General features: G+C 47.1%; 1 protein-coding gene across 1 annotated transcript in view; it reads left to right on the forward strand.

Annotated features, from left to right (window-relative positions):
- The window catches only part of Klb (klotho beta), a 32,620-nt gene that overhangs the window by 10,514 nt on the left and 3,487 nt on the right, over positions 1-18,619 (forward strand). Inside the window, exons 2-4 of the mRNA XM_028882233.2 lie at positions 9,246-9,750; positions 13,314-13,582; positions 16,719-17,862. Coding sequence (XP_028738066.1) covers positions 9,246-9,750; positions 13,314-13,582; positions 16,719-17,862 — 1,918 coding nt within the window. The remainder of the gene's footprint in view (positions 1-9,245; positions 9,751-13,313; positions 13,583-16,718; positions 17,863-18,619) is intronic.

Here is an 18,619-nt window from a genome sequence, read left to right on the forward strand (position 1 = left end):
AACTTCTGTCTGGAATGCCAGGAAGACTGCAGATTTCTGAGAAGCACTGGAGTAGACTAGATGTCACCTCTAAGACTCTTCCAGCCAAGCCCCCACCAACAGTATCTTAGAAAATACATGTGAGCCGGGCGGTGGTGGCACTCGGGAGGCAGAGGCAAGCGGATCTCTGTGAGTTCGAGGCCAGCCTGGTCTACAAAGCACAAAGCTACACAGAGAAACCCTATCTCGAAAAACCAAAAAAAAAAAAAAAAAAAAAAAAAAAAAAAAAAGAAAGAAAGAAAAGAAAATACATCTGGTGTTCGAATGAAGGGCAGAGGAGCTCCGGGTGTCTTTATCACCACTTTCCACCGTTTTCCTTCGAGGCAGGGTCTCTCCCCGAACCTACAAACCCCAGCAATCCTTTGTCTCTGTCCCCACAGTGTTTGTGTGGACCACGTGAGCACTGGGACAAAACTCAGTCCTCCTGGTCGTGCAGTAAGTGTGTTCTTAAGCACGGGCCATCTCTGCACCCCACACGTGTGTTCTTAAGCACGGGCCATCTCTGCACCCCACACGTGTGTTCTTAACCACTGGGCCATCTCTGTACCCCACAAGTGTGTTCTTAACCACTGGGCCATCTCTGCACCCCACAAGTGTGTTCTTAACCACTGGGCCATCTCTGCACCCCAACAGGAGATTTTTTGAGGTCTTATTCATATAGCGGCAAATCTTCAAATATTGGAAGAAATAAATTTTCTCTGGGAAAAAAAAAAAAAACTTTCAAAGCTCCTTTGGGAAAGTAAGGATGTAAGATATAATCAATACAACCAAAATTAAATTTTGCTGCAATTGGAGCTAAAAGACTAACATGTTTTTAGCTACCAGATCCATGAACTAGTTAGCCCATGACTAACACATTTTTTATTTATTTAATTTTATGTGTATGGGTGTTTTCCCTGCATGTGCCACACGTGTGCCTTATGCCTACAGAAGCCAGAAGAGGGTGTCAGATGCCCTGGAACTGAAGTCGCAAACAGTTATGAGCCACCATGTGGGTGCTAGCAGTCAAGAGCAGACCGTGCTCTTAACCATTGAGGCTTTTTTCTCTAGCCCTAACATATTTTACAGGAAATCTCTCTGTAGTCCTGGCTGTTCTAAAAGTCATTATGTAGACCAGGCTGGCCTTAAACTCGAAGAGATCCTCCTACTTCTACCTCCTCCTGAGTGCTGGGGTTAAAGATTAGACCTAGAGCTGGAGAGATGGCTCAGAGGTTAAGAGCATTGACTGATCTTCCTAGAGGTCCTGAGTTCAATTCCCAGCAACCACATGGTGGCTCACAACCATCTATAATGAGATCAATGCCCTCTTCTGGCATGCAGGCAAAACATGCAGACAGAATACTGTGTACATAATAAATAAATAAACCTTAAAAAAAAAAAAAAGAAAGAAAGAAAAAAGAGGTTAGCCCTAACATAATTCTGAAATGACATTTTTCATTTGTCTTGAAATGTTAGTTGTATTTGCTCAAATGTCTTTTAATGTCTCAATGAGGGGATATTAGACTATTATATGTGCTCTTATCAATATTATTTAGATTTTAAGTAAACTAGTTAATATAATTAATTTAATTATCTAATGCCATCAATCTTACATTATAATCTCTCTCTGTCTCTGTCTCTGTCTCTCTCTTCTTCTTTTGAGACAAGTTCTCACTGTGTAGGTCTGGGAGGCCTGAAACTCACAGAGATCCCCTGCCTCTGCCTCCAGAGTGCTGAGATTAAAGGTGTGCTCCACCATCCCCCGAATGTACTTTATTTATTTATTTTTAATAAAATGTAGGAAATACTAACCTGACAGATTTAAAGTCGTCATCTCAAGCCATCAATAAGGGTCAGTGGCCAAAAGCACTTGCCCTAAAGACTGACAACCTGAGTTCAATCCCCAGATTGAAGGAGAGAACAGTATCTGAAAGTTGTCCTCTGACCTCCTGCTTGTGCTGGGGCTTGTGGGTCCCCCACCCTCAAATCATACATCCAAAAAAGGAAGAGGAGGAGGGGCGGAGAGGGAGGGAGGAAAGGAAGGAGGGAGGGAGGAAAGAGAAGAAAGGGGAGGAAAAAGAAGAAAGGGGAGGGGAGGGGAGGGGAGGGGAGGGGAGGGGAGGGAGGGGAGGGGAGGGGAGGGGAGGGGAGGGGAGGAATGACTAGAGTTTTTTCCCTCCACTGTGTGGTTTGCAGGGATTGAATTCAGCTAGGTAGGCTGGCTACAAGCACCTTTATAAGTTTAGCCATCCCACCCCCCAACCCAGGATCCTTTTTTATTTATTTATTTATTTATTTATTTTGTTGCATTTATTGTTTGAAACAGGGTTTCTCTATGAAAGTGAGGCTAGCTTCAAATTCCCAATCCTTCTGCCTCTGCGCCCCAAGTGCTGGAATCTTGGGTTTGTGTTTCCATTCCTGGCTTCACGGCTAGCATTATTCTTTGAGATGTTTTCGTTGTTGGGTTTTGTTGTTGTTGTTTGTTTGTTTGTTTTTCAAGACAGAGTTTCTCTGTGTAACATCACTAGCTGTTCTGGAACTCTCTCTGTAGACCTGGCTGACCTCACAGAGATCTGCCTGCCTCTGCCTTCCAAGTGCTGGGATTAAAGGCGTGCGCCACCACTGCCTGGCTTTTTGAGATACTTTTAATCAAGTTTAAATAAGTGATAGAACTGCTTGGGGAAAGTGCCAAGGACGGTTCCTACAACCATCACACCCTGTTACTTCTAAGAGTCACAAACGTGAAGGCTAAAAATGGCACTCTAAAACCTTCAAGAGAATAATATTTACTTTTTCTAACCACTAAGTAGAAAAAGTTAAACTTCAGTGAATGATTAACAAGAGTTTCAATAAATGTAATTATAAATGACCATAGAATAACATTGCAGTCTGATCTAAATAGCTTTGAACACTCTCATACATGGAGAATACACCGGCCAGAAGTGAAAAAAACGACTACAAGTCATGGAAATGGTAACGAAGGGTTTGAAAACAGGACTTGATGGGAACTTCACCACGGACTAGGTCATTTACTATGAGAACTTGGAGGAAACAAAACCCTTACACATTAGGCTAGGTGTGACTCACATCCTTGATTCCAGCCATTAGTGGAGACAGAGGCAGGAAAATCTCTTGTGAGTTCGAGGCCAGCCTGGTGGACAAATCGGGTTCCAGGCCAGTCAGGACTTCATAGAGATACTCTGTTCCAAAACAAACAATGACAACAATTAAAAAAAAAAAGTCCATAGAAACATAAGGGCTGGAGAGGTAACTCAGTGGGACAGAACACTGGCTGGGCAAGCCTTCCAGCGCCAGGAAGGATGTCTGGTGTGGCTGTGCTGGTGCCTGTACCCTCAACGCTATTGGGAGTGAAGACAGGAAGATTACTGGGGTTTCCTCACCACCAGCCTACCTTCTGGTTCAGTGAGAGCCTCGGTCCCATAAAGCAGAGCGTGACACTAAAACATTCCATGTCTTCCTCTGGCCTCTGTGTTGGTGCATGAGCACAGGTACACGTGTGTTTGCACCACAGGCACACACACCACACTCACGAGCATACATACACAATAGTAATAATAACACCAACAACGTGAGATTTCATTCAAACCACTGAACATTAGCGATTCCGGCAACATAGGGCTAGGAATGCTGAGCATGGCCTAGAACCTTCTGGCTTATCAGTGAATCATGAATGAACCACAGAATTACCTAGAGTGGTCCTCGAGTGATCTGATGGCGTCTTTTGGAAATGGTTTGGGAGAACCCAGACGTGGGTAGAAGCCACGATCTTTTAATGTTGGGTGTTTTAATAGGGAGGTGGTACATGGTCAGGTGTGTGGGATGCACTTGTACTCCTGGCCCTTGGGAGGCAGAAGCAGAAGAAGCCTCGCTGGTTTACATAATGAATTCCAGGCCAGCCAAGGCTACATCGAAGGACCCTGTCTCCGGAAGCTGAAATAGAGGGGGTGAGGGGAAGGGATGCCTGCTGGTGTCTCCTGCTTCTGCTCTTAACCAGAGATTATGGCAGAGGTGATTTACTGTTATCCAATCCCCTTTCATGTTAGTCCATCGTAGCGTCCTCCTTTTGCCATATTTTAAGCATCAATATGTTATCGTTGACTGTAAAACACACCCCATGCACAATAAATTCCAGAATAATTGAGCTTCATATTTACATTTTACATTTTTTTCTGAGACTTTTAGAAGCTTGGAAAATCTGCAAGAATAATCACACAAAAGAGTCCAGCTCCCTGACAGAAACTGTTTCTAACTATTCTCTTGAGTTTTAAAATTCTTATTTATTTATTTATTTATTCATTTATTTATTTTTACTTATTTATTTGTTTTTTCAAGACAGGGTTTCACTGTGTAACAGTCCTGGTTGTCCTAGAACTCGATTTGTAACCAGGCTGGCCTGGAACTCACAGAGATCTGCCTGCCTCTGCCTCCCGAGTGCTGGCATTAAAGGCGTGTACAACTTCACATCTGTCCCTGGAAAACTGAGTATCTTTTGTTTATTGTTCAGTTTCCTGCACGTAAACAAAATATCTTGATTATACCCATCCATCCCCCCAACTCTTTCCTTCCATTCCCACCACCCCGACACTCCCAACAGGTGGAAAATTAACTTTTCTTTTCTTTTCTTTTTTTTTGGTTTTTCAAGACAGGGTTTCTCTGTGTAGCTTTGCGCCTTTCTTGGAACTCACTTGGTAGTCCAGGCTGGCCTCGAACTCACAGAGATCCGCCTGCCTCTGCCTCCCGAGTGCTGGGATTAAAGGCGTGCGCCACCACCGCCCAGCAGAAAATTAACTTTTCAAATGATCAGGGGTCCCTTAATGCCCTCCAGTGATGGTCAGGTTCTCCACCAGTGTCCCTCCATGTCCTTCTGACCCTTTCACTTCTTCATCTCTATTTTATTATCTTATTGGCTTCCTACCACCCATCGAATTTATCAGCCTGGACTTCTGACGGAATCAAAAAGATCAGCCTGGTGGACATGGGAGGGACCTGAATATGGATGAGATTTGGGGATCCCTACTGTCTCTCAAGGGCATGGAGTCCCAAGAGCTGGCTCTAAAGCAAAGGGCAGCTAGGTTCCTGTCAAGCTACTGAGTCTAAAGCACAAAGGTTGACGCACCCTTCAATCAATCATTCCAAAGGTAGACGGCCTTGGACAAGATAGAAGGTAACCTTGGAAAACCGTAGGGGGTTGTGCAAGGGTCCTGGCTGCATCCCATTCACATTGTCCTAGCAGGTCCTTCTGAGTATCATCCATCCACACATCTGCAAGAGTTGGGTCAAATGGACCATCTCGGGGCAAAATTGTCTCCCTGTTGTTTGACAAACAAGAGTCAAGTCATACCCAAAAGCGCGTCGCAGAGAGCCTCCCTGCCCCATGTCCTCTAAGGAGAAGCATCTTTGCCTTCAGTCCAGAGCCAAGATAACCCGAGATACCCCGATAGCTTGTGCAAACAGCAGCAAGGGGGCAGGACGCCGGGGGAGGCACGAAGGTCACCTTGGGCTGTGGCAGCACGTGCGCCTGGTATCCAGAAATCCAGGTTGCAAACGTGGTTGCAAAGGTGCAAACCTATCACCTTCTAGGCTGCCCTGGTTCCTATTTTAATGCTGATGTGACCAAGATTTTATCACCGCTTATGGCTCTTTCCTAGGATCCCTTAGTCAACAGAGGGCTATTTTGAAGAAACTCGCCTCCCTCTTCTTCCCTACTAGGCTGGTTAAATTCCATTAGTTTTTCTTTAAACTGTTCGTGTATTTATTTACTGGGGAGAGGGGTGTGTGCGCGAGAGGAGTATGAGAAAGCACCGTTCAGGAGCTGGTTCTCTCGTTCACACATACAGCCCAAGTGAAACCTGATTCTCCTGCCTCTGCCTCCCAAGTGCTGAGATTACAGCCCGCCCCCACCACCACGCTTGGCTCTGACTAATTCCTATTCGGAGTGTGATCATGCCTTGATTTTGATCGTGCCACACTCTCCCTGGAGTGTTGGTGGCAGTCCCACGAGTGAGGTTGTTAACTAATGGCTAAACTCTCATGCTTGTGTGTGTGTGTGTGTGTGTGTGTGTGTGTGTGTGTGTGTGTGTCTTCCTTACGTACACATCTGGTGTGCACAAGTCTGAAGGGAATTGCTGATTGCTGTGATTTCTTTTGTTTGTTTTTTGTTTTTCGAGACAGGGTTTCTCTGTGTAGTTTTGGTGCCTGTCCTGGAACTCACCTGGAACCAGGCTGGCCTCAAACTCACAGAGATCCGCCTGGCTCTGTCTCCCCGAGTGCTGGGATTAAAGGTGTGCCGTGCGCCACCACCACCTGGCTGATTGCTGTGATTTCTAAGGATAAAAGTACTAGAATCATCGAGAGACTAAGTGGCTGCCATCAGGGTGGAATGTCCCCTTTAGAGTCTGCCATTCACAGCTGTAAAGAAAGCAGACCCCACAACTTTCCACAGTGATTCTAGCCTCAGAGCAGCTCAGGAAGGTGAGGCTTCAGACCACGCTTTCATTCTTTGGTAAGGTCACGTGGTCTATTTTAATATTCCTTCCCACCTCCCAACCCCTCCCAGATGCCTCCCCCATCCAACCCCATTTGTGCTTTCTCTATCTTAAAAAACAAAAACGAAAGAGAAATCCACTGAAAAACATGGAGTTCCAAGTTGGTTTGACAACTTCTGAGCATGGGGCCCGCACAGACATGTGGTTGGTATACCTCGTGTTGCTCCGTAGAAGAAAACAGATTTTCCTCCCCCTGGCATCTGTTATTTACAAATAGCTGCCTGACTAGGGTGGGACTCTGGTCCCTGCTCCTCCTCCTCCATGATGAGACTTTGGTCTGGCTTGATCTTGTGCAGGTCACAGTCTCTGTGAGTAACTAGCACAGACCCACAGATAGATAAGGTGGACCGTGGCAGACTTGGGAGTGCTCAGCCCTAAAGGGGATGTCTTTATGTCTTTATCACACACACACACACACACACACACACACACACACACACACACACGCACGCACGCACGCACGCACGCACGCACCCTCAAGGCTCATGGATCTATGCAGAAGAGGGGCCTGGAAAGTTGGGAGAGCCAGAGGAAGCAGACCATGTTAAGGAAACAGCCTTTTCCAGCCACACAGGGCAGATGCACACATGAACTCACAGGGCTCAGACCCTTTAAGGCAGCCAGCCTTGGTCTCTGCTGGCTCCTTGCAGAAACTACAACCTCAGCCTAGAGGCAAGAGAGGAGGCTAAGGCAGATCTCTGTGAGTTCGAGGACAGCCTGGTCTACAGAGTGAGATCTAGGACAGGCACCAAAACTACACAGAGAAACCCTGTCTTGGAAAAAAAAAAGGGGGGGGGGAGGCTAGAGCTTAAGCCCTTCTCTGAGAGGAAAGTATTCTCAAAGATCCTTGTGCTTGGTGGTGCACGCCATTAATCCCAGAAGCGGCAGAGGCAGGCAGATCTCTGTGAATTTGAGGCCAGCACGGTCTACATAGTGAGTTCTGGGACAGCCAAAGCTACATAGTGAGACTCTATCTCAAAATAAATAAATAGATAGATGATTGAAAGATAGATAGATAGATAGATAGATAGATAGATAGATAGATAGATAGATAGATAGATATCAAATTAATCTCTGGAGTTGCATATGGCAGTCCACACCTGTAACCCTAATACTTGGGAGGTTGAACTCTAAGGACAGTGGTTTGGAGACTAGCCTGGGGTACATTATGAATCCTAGTCTCAGGAGAAAGGAAATCGTGATGACTTGGACATTTGAATGCTAAATTGTTCCAGGATCCAGCAAGGAAAACACAGAGAGGACGGGGGTCGGGTGGTGAGGAAGGACCTACTGCTGAGGTAATCGCTCGAAATGTCTTCCTCTAGAAAATTTCTCTAGGAATGATTTAAATTTGTTTTTTTGGTTGGTTTTTTTTTTTTTTTTGGTTTTTTTTTTTGTTGTTGTTGTTTTGTTTGTTTGTTTTTTGTTTTTTTTTGTTGTTGTTGTTGTTTTGGCTGGGATGTACCTCCCTGGTAGCTAGCGGACTTGCCTAATGTGCCCAAAGCCCTTGAACAATAGCCAGTACCCCATAAACCAGGCATGGTGGTGCACACCTGAGATCCCAGTACTCGGAAGGTAGAGGCCAGAGGATCAGATGTTCAAGGTCATCCTCCACTATACATCCAGTTCCACACTGACCGAGGCTAGAGGAGACCAGTGTCTCAAAAGAAGCAAGCCAAATGCTTTGGAGAAGCCCAGTGGCCATGACGCAGATGAAGGGCAACCCCATGGGTGGCCAGAATAGAGAAGCAGCCTTGTCTAGAACCCTGAATTGAGTCTCTCTTGGTCCCTTATTTAGTTCATGGCTCTGCGAAACCACACTTCTGGCTTTTAAGTAGTTTTCATAATATTTTGTTTTATAGAGTTCCCTATTTCTCCTTCACACACTTCATTCTTTGTTTGTTTTTTTGTTTTTTGTTTTTTGAGACAGGTTTCTCTGAGTAGCTTTGCGCCTTTCCTGGATCTCACTCTGTAGACCAGGCTGGCCTCGAACGTGCTGGGATTAAAGCATGCACTATCACTACTCGGCTGTTCTAAAGTTATTTACAGTGTTAACCCTCACAACATCCCCTTCGTGGACTCTATTGTTATCCATTTACGGACTCAGCAGCCTGCACTGTCCTGGCCTTCTACCTCAGGACCAAAAGGGGCTGAAGAGATATCTCAGAGAGCAAACTGCTTGCCACATGAGCGTGAGGACTTGAATTTAATTTTTAGAATTCATAGAAGAAGGCTGGGTGTTGGGGCCATCCAAATGACTCGGCAGGTAAATAGGTCTGCTGCCAGGCCTGATGACTTGAATTTGTTCTCCAAGACCCACACGGTGGAAAGAGAAAACCAACTCCCCAAGGTTGTCCTCTGACCTGGACATGTTTGCCTTGGCATGTGCATGAAAACACACACACACACACACACACACACACACACACACAAGTAAATGTAATAAAAAAATTTTTTTGGCTGGTCAGTAGTGGCACACGCCTTTAGTCCCAGCACTAGGTAGGCAGATCTCTGTGAGTTGGAGACCAGCCTGGTCTACAAAGCAAGTTCCAGGACAGGCTCCAAAGCTACACAGAGAAACCCTGTCCAGGACTTACTAACCCTGTCACAACCCCAGTGAGTAGGAACAGTGAAGACCAATGATATTTCCTTTCCCATCAGGCTCATTCGAAAGTGTGGCACAACTATGACAAGAACTTCCGCCCCCAGCAGAAGGGCTGGCTGTCCATTACCCTGGGGTCCCACTGGATAGAACCAAACAGAACGGAAGACATGTCGGATGTGGTGAGCTGCCAGCACTCCATGGCTTCCGTGCTTGGATGGTTCGCCAACCCCATCCACGGGGACGGCCAGTACCCGGAGTACCTGCAGACGATGCCCGACATAACCTTGTTCTCTGAGGCGGAGAAGGAGGAGGTGAGGGGCACGGCCGACTTCTTTGCCTTTTCCTTCGGGCCCAACAACTTCAGGCCTTCAAACACCGTGGTGAAAATGGGACAAAATGTATCGCTCAACTTAAGACAGGTGCTGAACTGGATTAAACTGGAATATGACAACCCTCGAATCTTGATTTCGGAGAATGGCTGGTTCACAGACAGTTATATAAAGACAGAGGACACCACGGCCATCTACATGATGAAGAACTTCCTCAACCAGGTTCTTCAAGGTTGGTTGCACTCTGGCTCAGTTTTCAATAAACGTATGTGTATGTATGTTTCCTCGTGTGAGCGTAGGCCACATGTGTCCAGGTGCTCTGGGAGGCCAGAAGAGGGAGTCGGACGGCCTGGAGCTGGAGTTACAGGCAGTTGTGAGCCACCTGACTGACACTGGTGTGAGGACCAAACTCAGGAAGCTCAGGAAGAGCTGCTAGCATCTCTAACTGCTGAGCTATTCTCTCCCACCCCAGCTCAAGGTTTTGTTTAAGCTAGTTACCTTGAATATGTCATTATGGATGATGGTTTTTCTATTGTTCAGTATCGGCCAAAATTTGTTGTTGTAAGTGCCAGGGTCCCGCATAACCCAGATTGGCCTTGAATGTTCTGTTTCTACTCCTAAATGCTAGGATTATAGGCATTTACCACCCAGCTGTTTCTTTCTTTATAAAGGACATATGGAGATATGTTTAAAGTTTCCTATCAAGAGTGATTATTGGAATCATGATCCTTTTTTGTTGTTGGTGGTGGTTTCTTGTTAGTTTATTTTGTTTTTCGAAACAGGGTTTCTCTGCATAGCCCTGGCTGTCCTGGAACTCACTCTGTAGTCCAGGCTGGCCTCAAACTCACAGAGATTCGCCTGCCTCTGCCTCCCGAGTGCTGGGATTAAAGGCGTGCGCCACCACCCCCTGGCATGTGAACATCTTGACATGTTTGAACAACGAAAGTTCTGAAAACAAAGCTGAGCCATTTCTACGCTCTTGGAGATTCTTTTCCTACCTCAATGTCACCTCATTCACTACTCAGGCAGTGACATCTACAGGTCAATGGAAATGAGGAGGCCAAAGACAGCTCAGGGTGTCCCCATCAGATCAGGCTCCACCCTACCTGAACAGAATTCCTGTGGGTCTTTCTCCAGCTGAGCTGCTCTTTCGAAGTCCTAAGTACTGGAGCTAGGGAGCAGGCTAAGAGGGTAACGTACTTACTATGAAAGCAAGAGGACCTGAACTGGACCCCCAGCACCCGCATACACAGCTGGGTGCAGGACAGGTGGGATGACTCAGCCAGTAAAGGCAGGTGCCCCACCAAGGCAGACCCAGGAATTCAATCCGGGGACTCACATGGTGGAAAGAGAGAAGTGACTTCAGCGAGTTGTCCTCACACATACACTAGGGCATGCATTCACCCACACACATGCACTGCACACACACACACACACACACACACACACACACACACACACACCTCCCACCACAATACATAAATAAAGTAGAACTTCAAAAATAAGTCCTAAATGTGGAGAGAAATCCCAGCTCCAGCAGGAAAGAGGCTTCAGGAAGGGTCTTCAGAAAGAACAAGTCATGGGACTGGGCTGGAGAAATGGCTCAGAGGTTAAGAGCGCTGGCTGAGGTCTGAGTTCGATTCCCAGCAACCACTTGGTGGCTCACAACCATCTATAGTGGGATCTGATACCCTCTTCTGGCGTAAAGGTGTACATGCAGATAGAACACACACACACACACACACACACACACACACACACATATATATATAATAAATAAATAAATCTTAGAAAAGAAAGAGCAAGTCCCTCTCCTGGTCTCACTGCCCCACTGTGCAAGAAGGAACAGCATGAAATACAGCCACACCAGGCCCTGGGCCACATGAACATGGCCGGCCTCATAGAACACTGCCGACAGGCTCCTGGGTCAAGTGCCGTGCACTTAGGCAAGAGGGGTTTCTATTGCACCCTTCCTCACAACACCACACCACCATGGGATCGGAACTATGGCTTGTTGAAATACATTTGCCTTTTTGGAATCTTCTGCCATGCTTGTCTACCTTTCTTTCAAAAAAGGATTTTCTACCTTTTTTTTTTTTTAAAGGTTTATTTATTTATTATGTATACAGTGTCATGCCTGCATGTGTGCCTGCAGGCCAGAAGAGGGCACCAGATCTCATTACAGATGGTTGTGAGCCACCATGTGGGTGCTGGGAATCGAACTCAGGACCTCTGGAAGAGCAGCCAGTGCTCTTAACCTCTGAACCATCTCTCCAGCTCCCCAATTTTCTACCTTTTAAAAAAAGTGTTAATGATAAAGCCCCAGAATACAGAAATGAGGCATTTCTGTGAGAGAAATTAAGGGTGGGGTTTTTTTTGTTTTTATTTTTGTTTGTTTGTTTGTTTTAATTAAAATGATTCAAGGTGGATTGAGGCTGCTCTTGCAGAGGTCCTGGGTTCAATTCCCAGCACCCACATGGCAGCTTACAACTGTTTATAACTCCATTCTAGAGGATCTGATGCCCTGTTCTGGCTGCCATGTACACAGACACATAGGTAGTTTACAGATACACATGCAGGCAAAACACTCCTGCACATGAAATGATTTTTTTGTTAATAAGCAAAAATAATAACTTTTTAAAAATGATTCAGGGCTAATTTCAGTTTTTATTGTAGATCAGGCTGGCCTTGAACTCGCAGAGATCTGCCTGCCTCTGCCTCTCAAGTGCTGGGATCAAAGTCTCCGTATCTCATTTTTACCTAGTGAGAAAGGTCCGTAGGGATTATCTTTTCCAATATTTTCTGTTTGCAAATGAGGAAGCGGCCATTCCAAACCTTGCCCAATAGCTCCCTCCCACAGACCCGGCGGGACCTGGCCTTGGGCCTGCTGCCCCTCAGCCCAGCCGCTTCTAACACCACGCCTCTGCCTTCCATGCCTCCTGTCTGCATTTGCTTGTGTTCGTCCTGAGAGCTGGTGTTTCAGTCCCTGAAGGACAATATCGCAGAATGGACAGTCGTGCACAAGCAGGAACCCGCCCAAACTCAGAATGAGTAAGTCCAGGTCACTAGTAAACATCTACATCCCCAAAGGCTCTGAAACAGATGCCCCATGCCCCAGGACACAGATCTGCACACTAAATACAGCCCTCCCCCATTCTTTTAAAATTTGAGACAGGGTCTCACCATGTAGCTCTGGCTGACCTGGAACTCAATATGTAGACCAAGTTAACCTTGAACTCAGAGATCTGCCCTCCTCTGCTTCCTGAGTGTTGAGATGAAAGGCAAGTACCATTATACCCTGCTAAACAACATGATTAAAAAAAATTTAAATAGCCAGCAGTAGTGGCACACACCTTTAATCCCAGCACTTGGGAGGCGGAGGCAGGTGAATCTCTGCGTGTTCGAGGCCAGCCTGGTCTACAAACCAAGTTCCAGGACAGCCAAGACTGTTACACAGAGAAACCATGTCTTACAAAATAAAATAGAGTAACTTTTTTTAACTATCAGAAATGTTTTTAATGAGATCCTTAACTGTCATCTGTTTGTTAGGGAGTGTGTAGTGTTTATTTATTTTGTGTGTGAGGTGCATTTGGAAGTCGGAGGACAACTTTTCCCTTCCCACCATGCAGGTCTCTGACTGATGTTGGCAAGCTTTGTGGCAGGTGCCCCAAACCAACAATTTTTTTGTTTGATTTAAAAGGCCTGGTATTTAGCAAAAGTGTTGCTGCTGTGATATGTCCGGCCTTGCTCGTTGTTAATGAAGCTGAAAATCCCTGCTTCCTTTTCTCCGTGCAGCAATAAAGTTTGATGATATCCGCGTGTTTGGTTACACGGCCTGGTCGCTCCTGGACGGCTTTGAATGGCAGGATGCCTACAGGACCCGCCGAGGACTGTTTTATGTGGATTTTAATAGTGAGCAGAAGGAGAGGAAACCCAAGACCTCGGCACGTTACTACAAACAGATCATACAAGAAAACGGTTTCCCTTCGAGAGAGTCCACGCCAGACGTGCAGGGCCAGTTTCCCTGTGACTTCTCCTGGGGGGTCACCGAGTCTGTTCTTAAGGTAAGTGGCTACTTCCAGATTAATCACACACTAGGGGAGAGAGGGTACAACATGTTTTTACAAATGTCCCGTGTTTGGATGTTTTGCTTGCATGTATGTCTGCATACCTGGTGCCCACAGAGGCCAGAAGAGGGCACTACTGTATCTTCTAGGACAGGATATACAGATAGTCATAAACATCCATGTAGGTGCTCTGAAATACTACTCAGTGCTCTTAACTGCTGAGACATCTCTCCAACCCTGAGTCGTGGTTTTTAAAAACGTTATTACATTTAGTTGCATATGTAACGTGGTGCATGTCTTAGCTAGGGTTTCTATTGCCGTAAGGAGACACCACGACCACGGCAACTCTTAGAAAGAAAGCATTTAATTGGGGTGGCTCCCTTACGGTTTCAGAGGTTCAGTCCATCATCACCATGTGGAGAGCATGGCATCGTGCAGGCAGATGCGGAGCTGGAGCTGAGAGTGCAGGGGACAGGAAGTCAACTGACTGTCACCCTGAGGGAAGCTTGAGAAAAGAGACCTCAAAGCCCGCCCCCACAGTGACACACTTCCTCCAACAAGGCCACACCTCCTGATAGCGCTACTTCCTTTGGGGACCATTTTCTTTCAAATCAGCACAGTGCATATTGTGGCATTTGCGGAGGTTAGAAGACAAATTTGTGGAGTTGGTTCTTTCCCTCCGCCTTTATCTGGGTGTGAAGGATTTGAACTTGGGGCACCAGGCTTGCTGAGTAGGTGTTCTACCCCCTGAGCCACCTCCCCATCCTGAATCCCCTGGTTTTCATTGTCACATGTTAATTACACTAGCGTGTTTCAGTATCACCCCTTCACATGTGTGTACAATGCACTTCCGTCACGTTCACCTCCCCATCACATCCCTCACTCTCCTACTGGCCCTCTTCCACTTGGGGTGCATCATGTTTATGTGGACTCTTAGCAAATAACCACCTGTGCTGTCCACAGCTAGTGTTTTCTGGGGGTCTGTAGAGTGCAGGGCGTTTTGCCTGATCTTGCCTTGTTTTGTGGCGAAATGACCTTTTATGAACACCTTTTCAACAATACTGGGACGTTCTGAACTTTTCGAAACACTGGAACTGGCCTTAGCTGGGAAGACTGCTGAGGTCATTCACTATGCACAGGCTGAACTTCATGCTCACATGGTCAATGTTCTCTCCGCTTAATGTTCTAGATAACTGGCTGGCAGATGGCAAGTGGGCAATAATATGACCTTGTAATTAGACTATGAAAGATGACACACGAGAAAACAATTAGAAGGGAAATATTTACCAAAGGTTAATTACCAGTTTTCCTGGTGCATTTAAATTCAGCCACAGGGGGGAAGTACTTTAAGCCAAGTGCAGATTTTTTTTTTCCTTGCTCTAATTAATCTCGAATTTGGAAATGTTCTTCTTACATCTTTTGTTTTCTTTTCTTTTCTTAGTTTTTTGAGACTGGGTTTCTTTGTAGCCCTGGCTGTTCTGGAACTAAACCCAAGTCACCTTGCCTTTCTTTCTCTTCTTTTTCTTTTTTTTCTTTTGGTTTTTCGAGACAGGGTTTCTCTGTGTAGCTTTGCGCCTTTCCTGGAACTCACTCGGTAGCCCAGGCTGGCCTCGAAATCACAGAGATCCACCTGGCTCTGCCTCCCAGTGCTGGGATTAAAGGCATGTGCCACCACCGCCTGGCCACCTTACCTTTCTATGATGGCTTCCAGTTGAGACCCCGCCTTCCCCACAGTGCACCTGGGGGGTGACACAGGGCCATCCCCATCTGATTGTACAGCCGAAGCTCAAAGGGGGAGATTCAGGGCTGAGGATATAGTTTAGTTGGTACAGTGCCTGCCTGACATGCACAGGGCCCTGGGTTTGATCCCTAGCATGGAATTAACTAGGGGAGCACTATATGCCTGTAAGCCCAACACTTGGGAAACGGAGACAAGAGAAGCAGGAGTTCCAGGTCATCCTCAGGTACTTATTAGGCTTAAGGCTAGCCTGGGCTGTACGAGCCGCCACACACACACACACACACACACACACACACACACACACACACACACACACAAAGGAAAAGGAAGACAGAAAAGTCCGTGAGTCTCCGAGGCAGAAAGGCTGGGAGATCCAAAGTCAATCTTCAGGATTTGAGGTTATCTCACTGTCTTTCCCCCTCATAACTGAAGCTCCTTGCACAGAGAGAACATTCCATACTCTGCTGCTGAGTGAGTGCCGTGCTCACAGACACATGGTGGAGGAGATACTGCGTGAAAATGGGCTATCCTTGGACTTTCCCTCTTTAAAAAAATTTTTTTGAAGGGTTAGAAGGATAAAGCTTTTTGTCCCATATTATAAACAGAATAGCCAGAACACAGAGACCGTTACGAAGGACAAAGTTATTTATCTTGTAGTCTCTGCTATATAGCCCAGGCTGGCCTCACACTCATAGTAATCCTCCTGCTTCAGCCTCTTGGGAGCTGAGATTATAGACATGACTATGGTGGTATTTTATGTGTTTCTTATTTAATAAGACGGTTGGTTACATCTACACATGACCACTACTCTAGGCTATGGCTTGGACTTTTCAAACAAGACCTGCTGAGAGTTGCGGTCAGTGCATGCAAAGCGTCACTGCCTCCTGTCACCCCCTCCCACGGCGTCTTTCAGGGACGGTCTGGCTCTCCTCTGAATGCAGGTGCTGCCCTCAGTGGGTCCTTTACATCCTCATTTTTACCTCTCATCAGCTGAGGACAGGTCTTAGAATCCATCTTTCATAACCGCCCTCAACTGAGGGCACCAGGCCACTTTCCTGATGCATTTCAACACCATCACACGGGATGCCATATAACCCGGATTTGTAGGTCAAATGAGCCGGAAAATGGCCTCTTAGGCTTTTCTCAAACAACTGCTCTCCCTCTCCTCTCTGTGGTTCCTTCCCTGTATTTCCTGGTCTCCCTGGAGATTTGAAGGGCTAGGACAAGGCGCTTCTCCCATGTGACCAACAGTACAGCCAGAACACAGAGACCATTATGAAGGACAAAGTAATTTATTTTATCTTGCTTCGTAAGCTCAGTTCTTCCGATCTGAGCAGGTGGGATATGGCAGGAGACGCACTCGGTTTACCTGAATGGGCTTGCTTTCCACAGCCGGAGTTCATGGTGTCCTCCCCGCAGTTTATCGACCCTCACCTGTATGTGTGGAACGCCACTGGCGACAGATTGCTGCAGCGAGTGGAAGGAGTAATGCTAAAAACAAGGCCGTCCCACTGCACAGATTACGTGAGCATCAAAAAACGAGTTGAGATGTTGGCCAAAATGAAAGTCACCCACTACCAGTTTGCTCTGGACTGGACCTCTATCCTTCCCACTGGCAATCTGTCTCAAGTTAACAGACAAGTGCTAAGGTACTATCGGTGTATCCTGAGTGAAGGACTGAAGCTGGGCGTCTCCCCCATGGTGACATTGTACCACCCCACCCACTCCCACCTAGGCCTCCCTGAGCCGCTTCTGAGCAGCGGGGGATGGCTGAACCCAGACACCGCCCAGGCCTTCCAGGACTACGCAGGGCTCTGCTTCCGGGAACTGGGGGACTTGGTGAAGCTCTGGATCACCATTAACGAGCCTAATAGGTTGAGTGACATGTACAACCGCACGAACAACGACACCTACCGTGCAGCCCATAACCTGATGATCGCCCACGCCCAGGTCTGGCGCCTCTACGACAGGCTGTATAGGCCGGTCCAGCGTGGGGCTGTGTCGCTCTCCCTACATTCCGACTGGGCGGAACCTGCTAACCCCTATGTGGACTCACACTGGAAGGCAGCCGAGCGCTTCCTGCAGTTTGAGATCGCCTGGTTCGCGGATCCGCTCTTCAAGACTGGGGACTACCCGTTGGCCATGAAGGAGTATATTGCCTCTAAGAACCAGCGAGGGCTGTCCAGCTCCGGCCTGCCGCGCTTCACCCGCAAGGAGAGCAGGCTGGTGAAGGGCACCATCGACTTCTATGCGCTGAACCACTTCACGACCAGGTTCGTGATACACAAGCAGCTGAACAGCAGCCGCTCTGTGGCAGATAGGGACGTCCAGTTCCTGCAGGACATCACCCGCCTGAGCTCGCCCAGCCGCCTGGCTGTAACGCCCTGGGGAGTACGCAAGCTGCTGGGGTGGGTCCGGAGGAACTACGGGGACATGGACATCTACATCACAGCCAACGGCATCGATGATCTGGCTCTGGAGAACGATCGGATCCGAAAGTACTACTTGGAGAAGTACATCCAGGAGGCTCTGAAAGGTGAGGTTTGGGAGCTCACATACGGTGAGGTGGGAGAGGTGGATGAATTGACAGCAACGGAAACCTGGGCACAAAGATCACCAGCAACTCAGATTTGTGGCTCCTGACCCTGGATTTCCTCCTTATAATGGGCCTTTGTTATTGAATTTTTAGTTGTTTTTTTTTTTTTTTTTTGAGAGTCTTTTTAGTCCTGACTGTATTGGAACCCACTATGTAGACCACGCTGGCCTCAAACTCACCGAGACCCACCTGCTTCTGCCTACCGTGTGTCGGGATTAAAGGCATGCACCACCATGCCCAGCTTAATTTTTAATTTCATCATTAATGTTTTTTTAGACAGGGTCTAACTAGTAACCCAGGCTGGCCTCCAATGCAGGCTGACCCCTCTCCTCCTGCCTCAGCGTTCCAAGAAGTGGGATTACAAGCCTAGATCACCACATCTGGACTTTCATGAAGTGGCATAAACTCGTTATGGAAAATTTGGAAAGCATCCCCCCCCCCAAATAACACCTAAAATTTCACTTCCCAAGAAAAACACAATGAATTTTGGATTACTTCCAGTGCGGTTCCCCCCCCCCCCCCCACCTCCCCAGACAGGGTTTCTCTGTGTAGTTTTTGGTGCCTGTCCTGGCTCTCGCTCTGTACACCAGGCTGGCCTCGAACTCACAGAGATCTGCCTGCCTCTGCCTCCACCTCCCGAGTGCTCGGATTAAAGGCGTGCGCCACCACTGCCCGGCCTCCTTAGATTTTAATACAA

The sequence above is a fragment of the Peromyscus leucopus genome, chromosome 10 (genome assembly GCF_004664715.2).
Source record: "Peromyscus leucopus breed LL Stock chromosome 10, UCI_PerLeu_2.1, whole genome shotgun sequence".
Classification (NCBI taxonomy): domain Eukaryota; kingdom Metazoa; phylum Chordata; class Mammalia; order Rodentia; family Cricetidae; genus Peromyscus; species Peromyscus leucopus.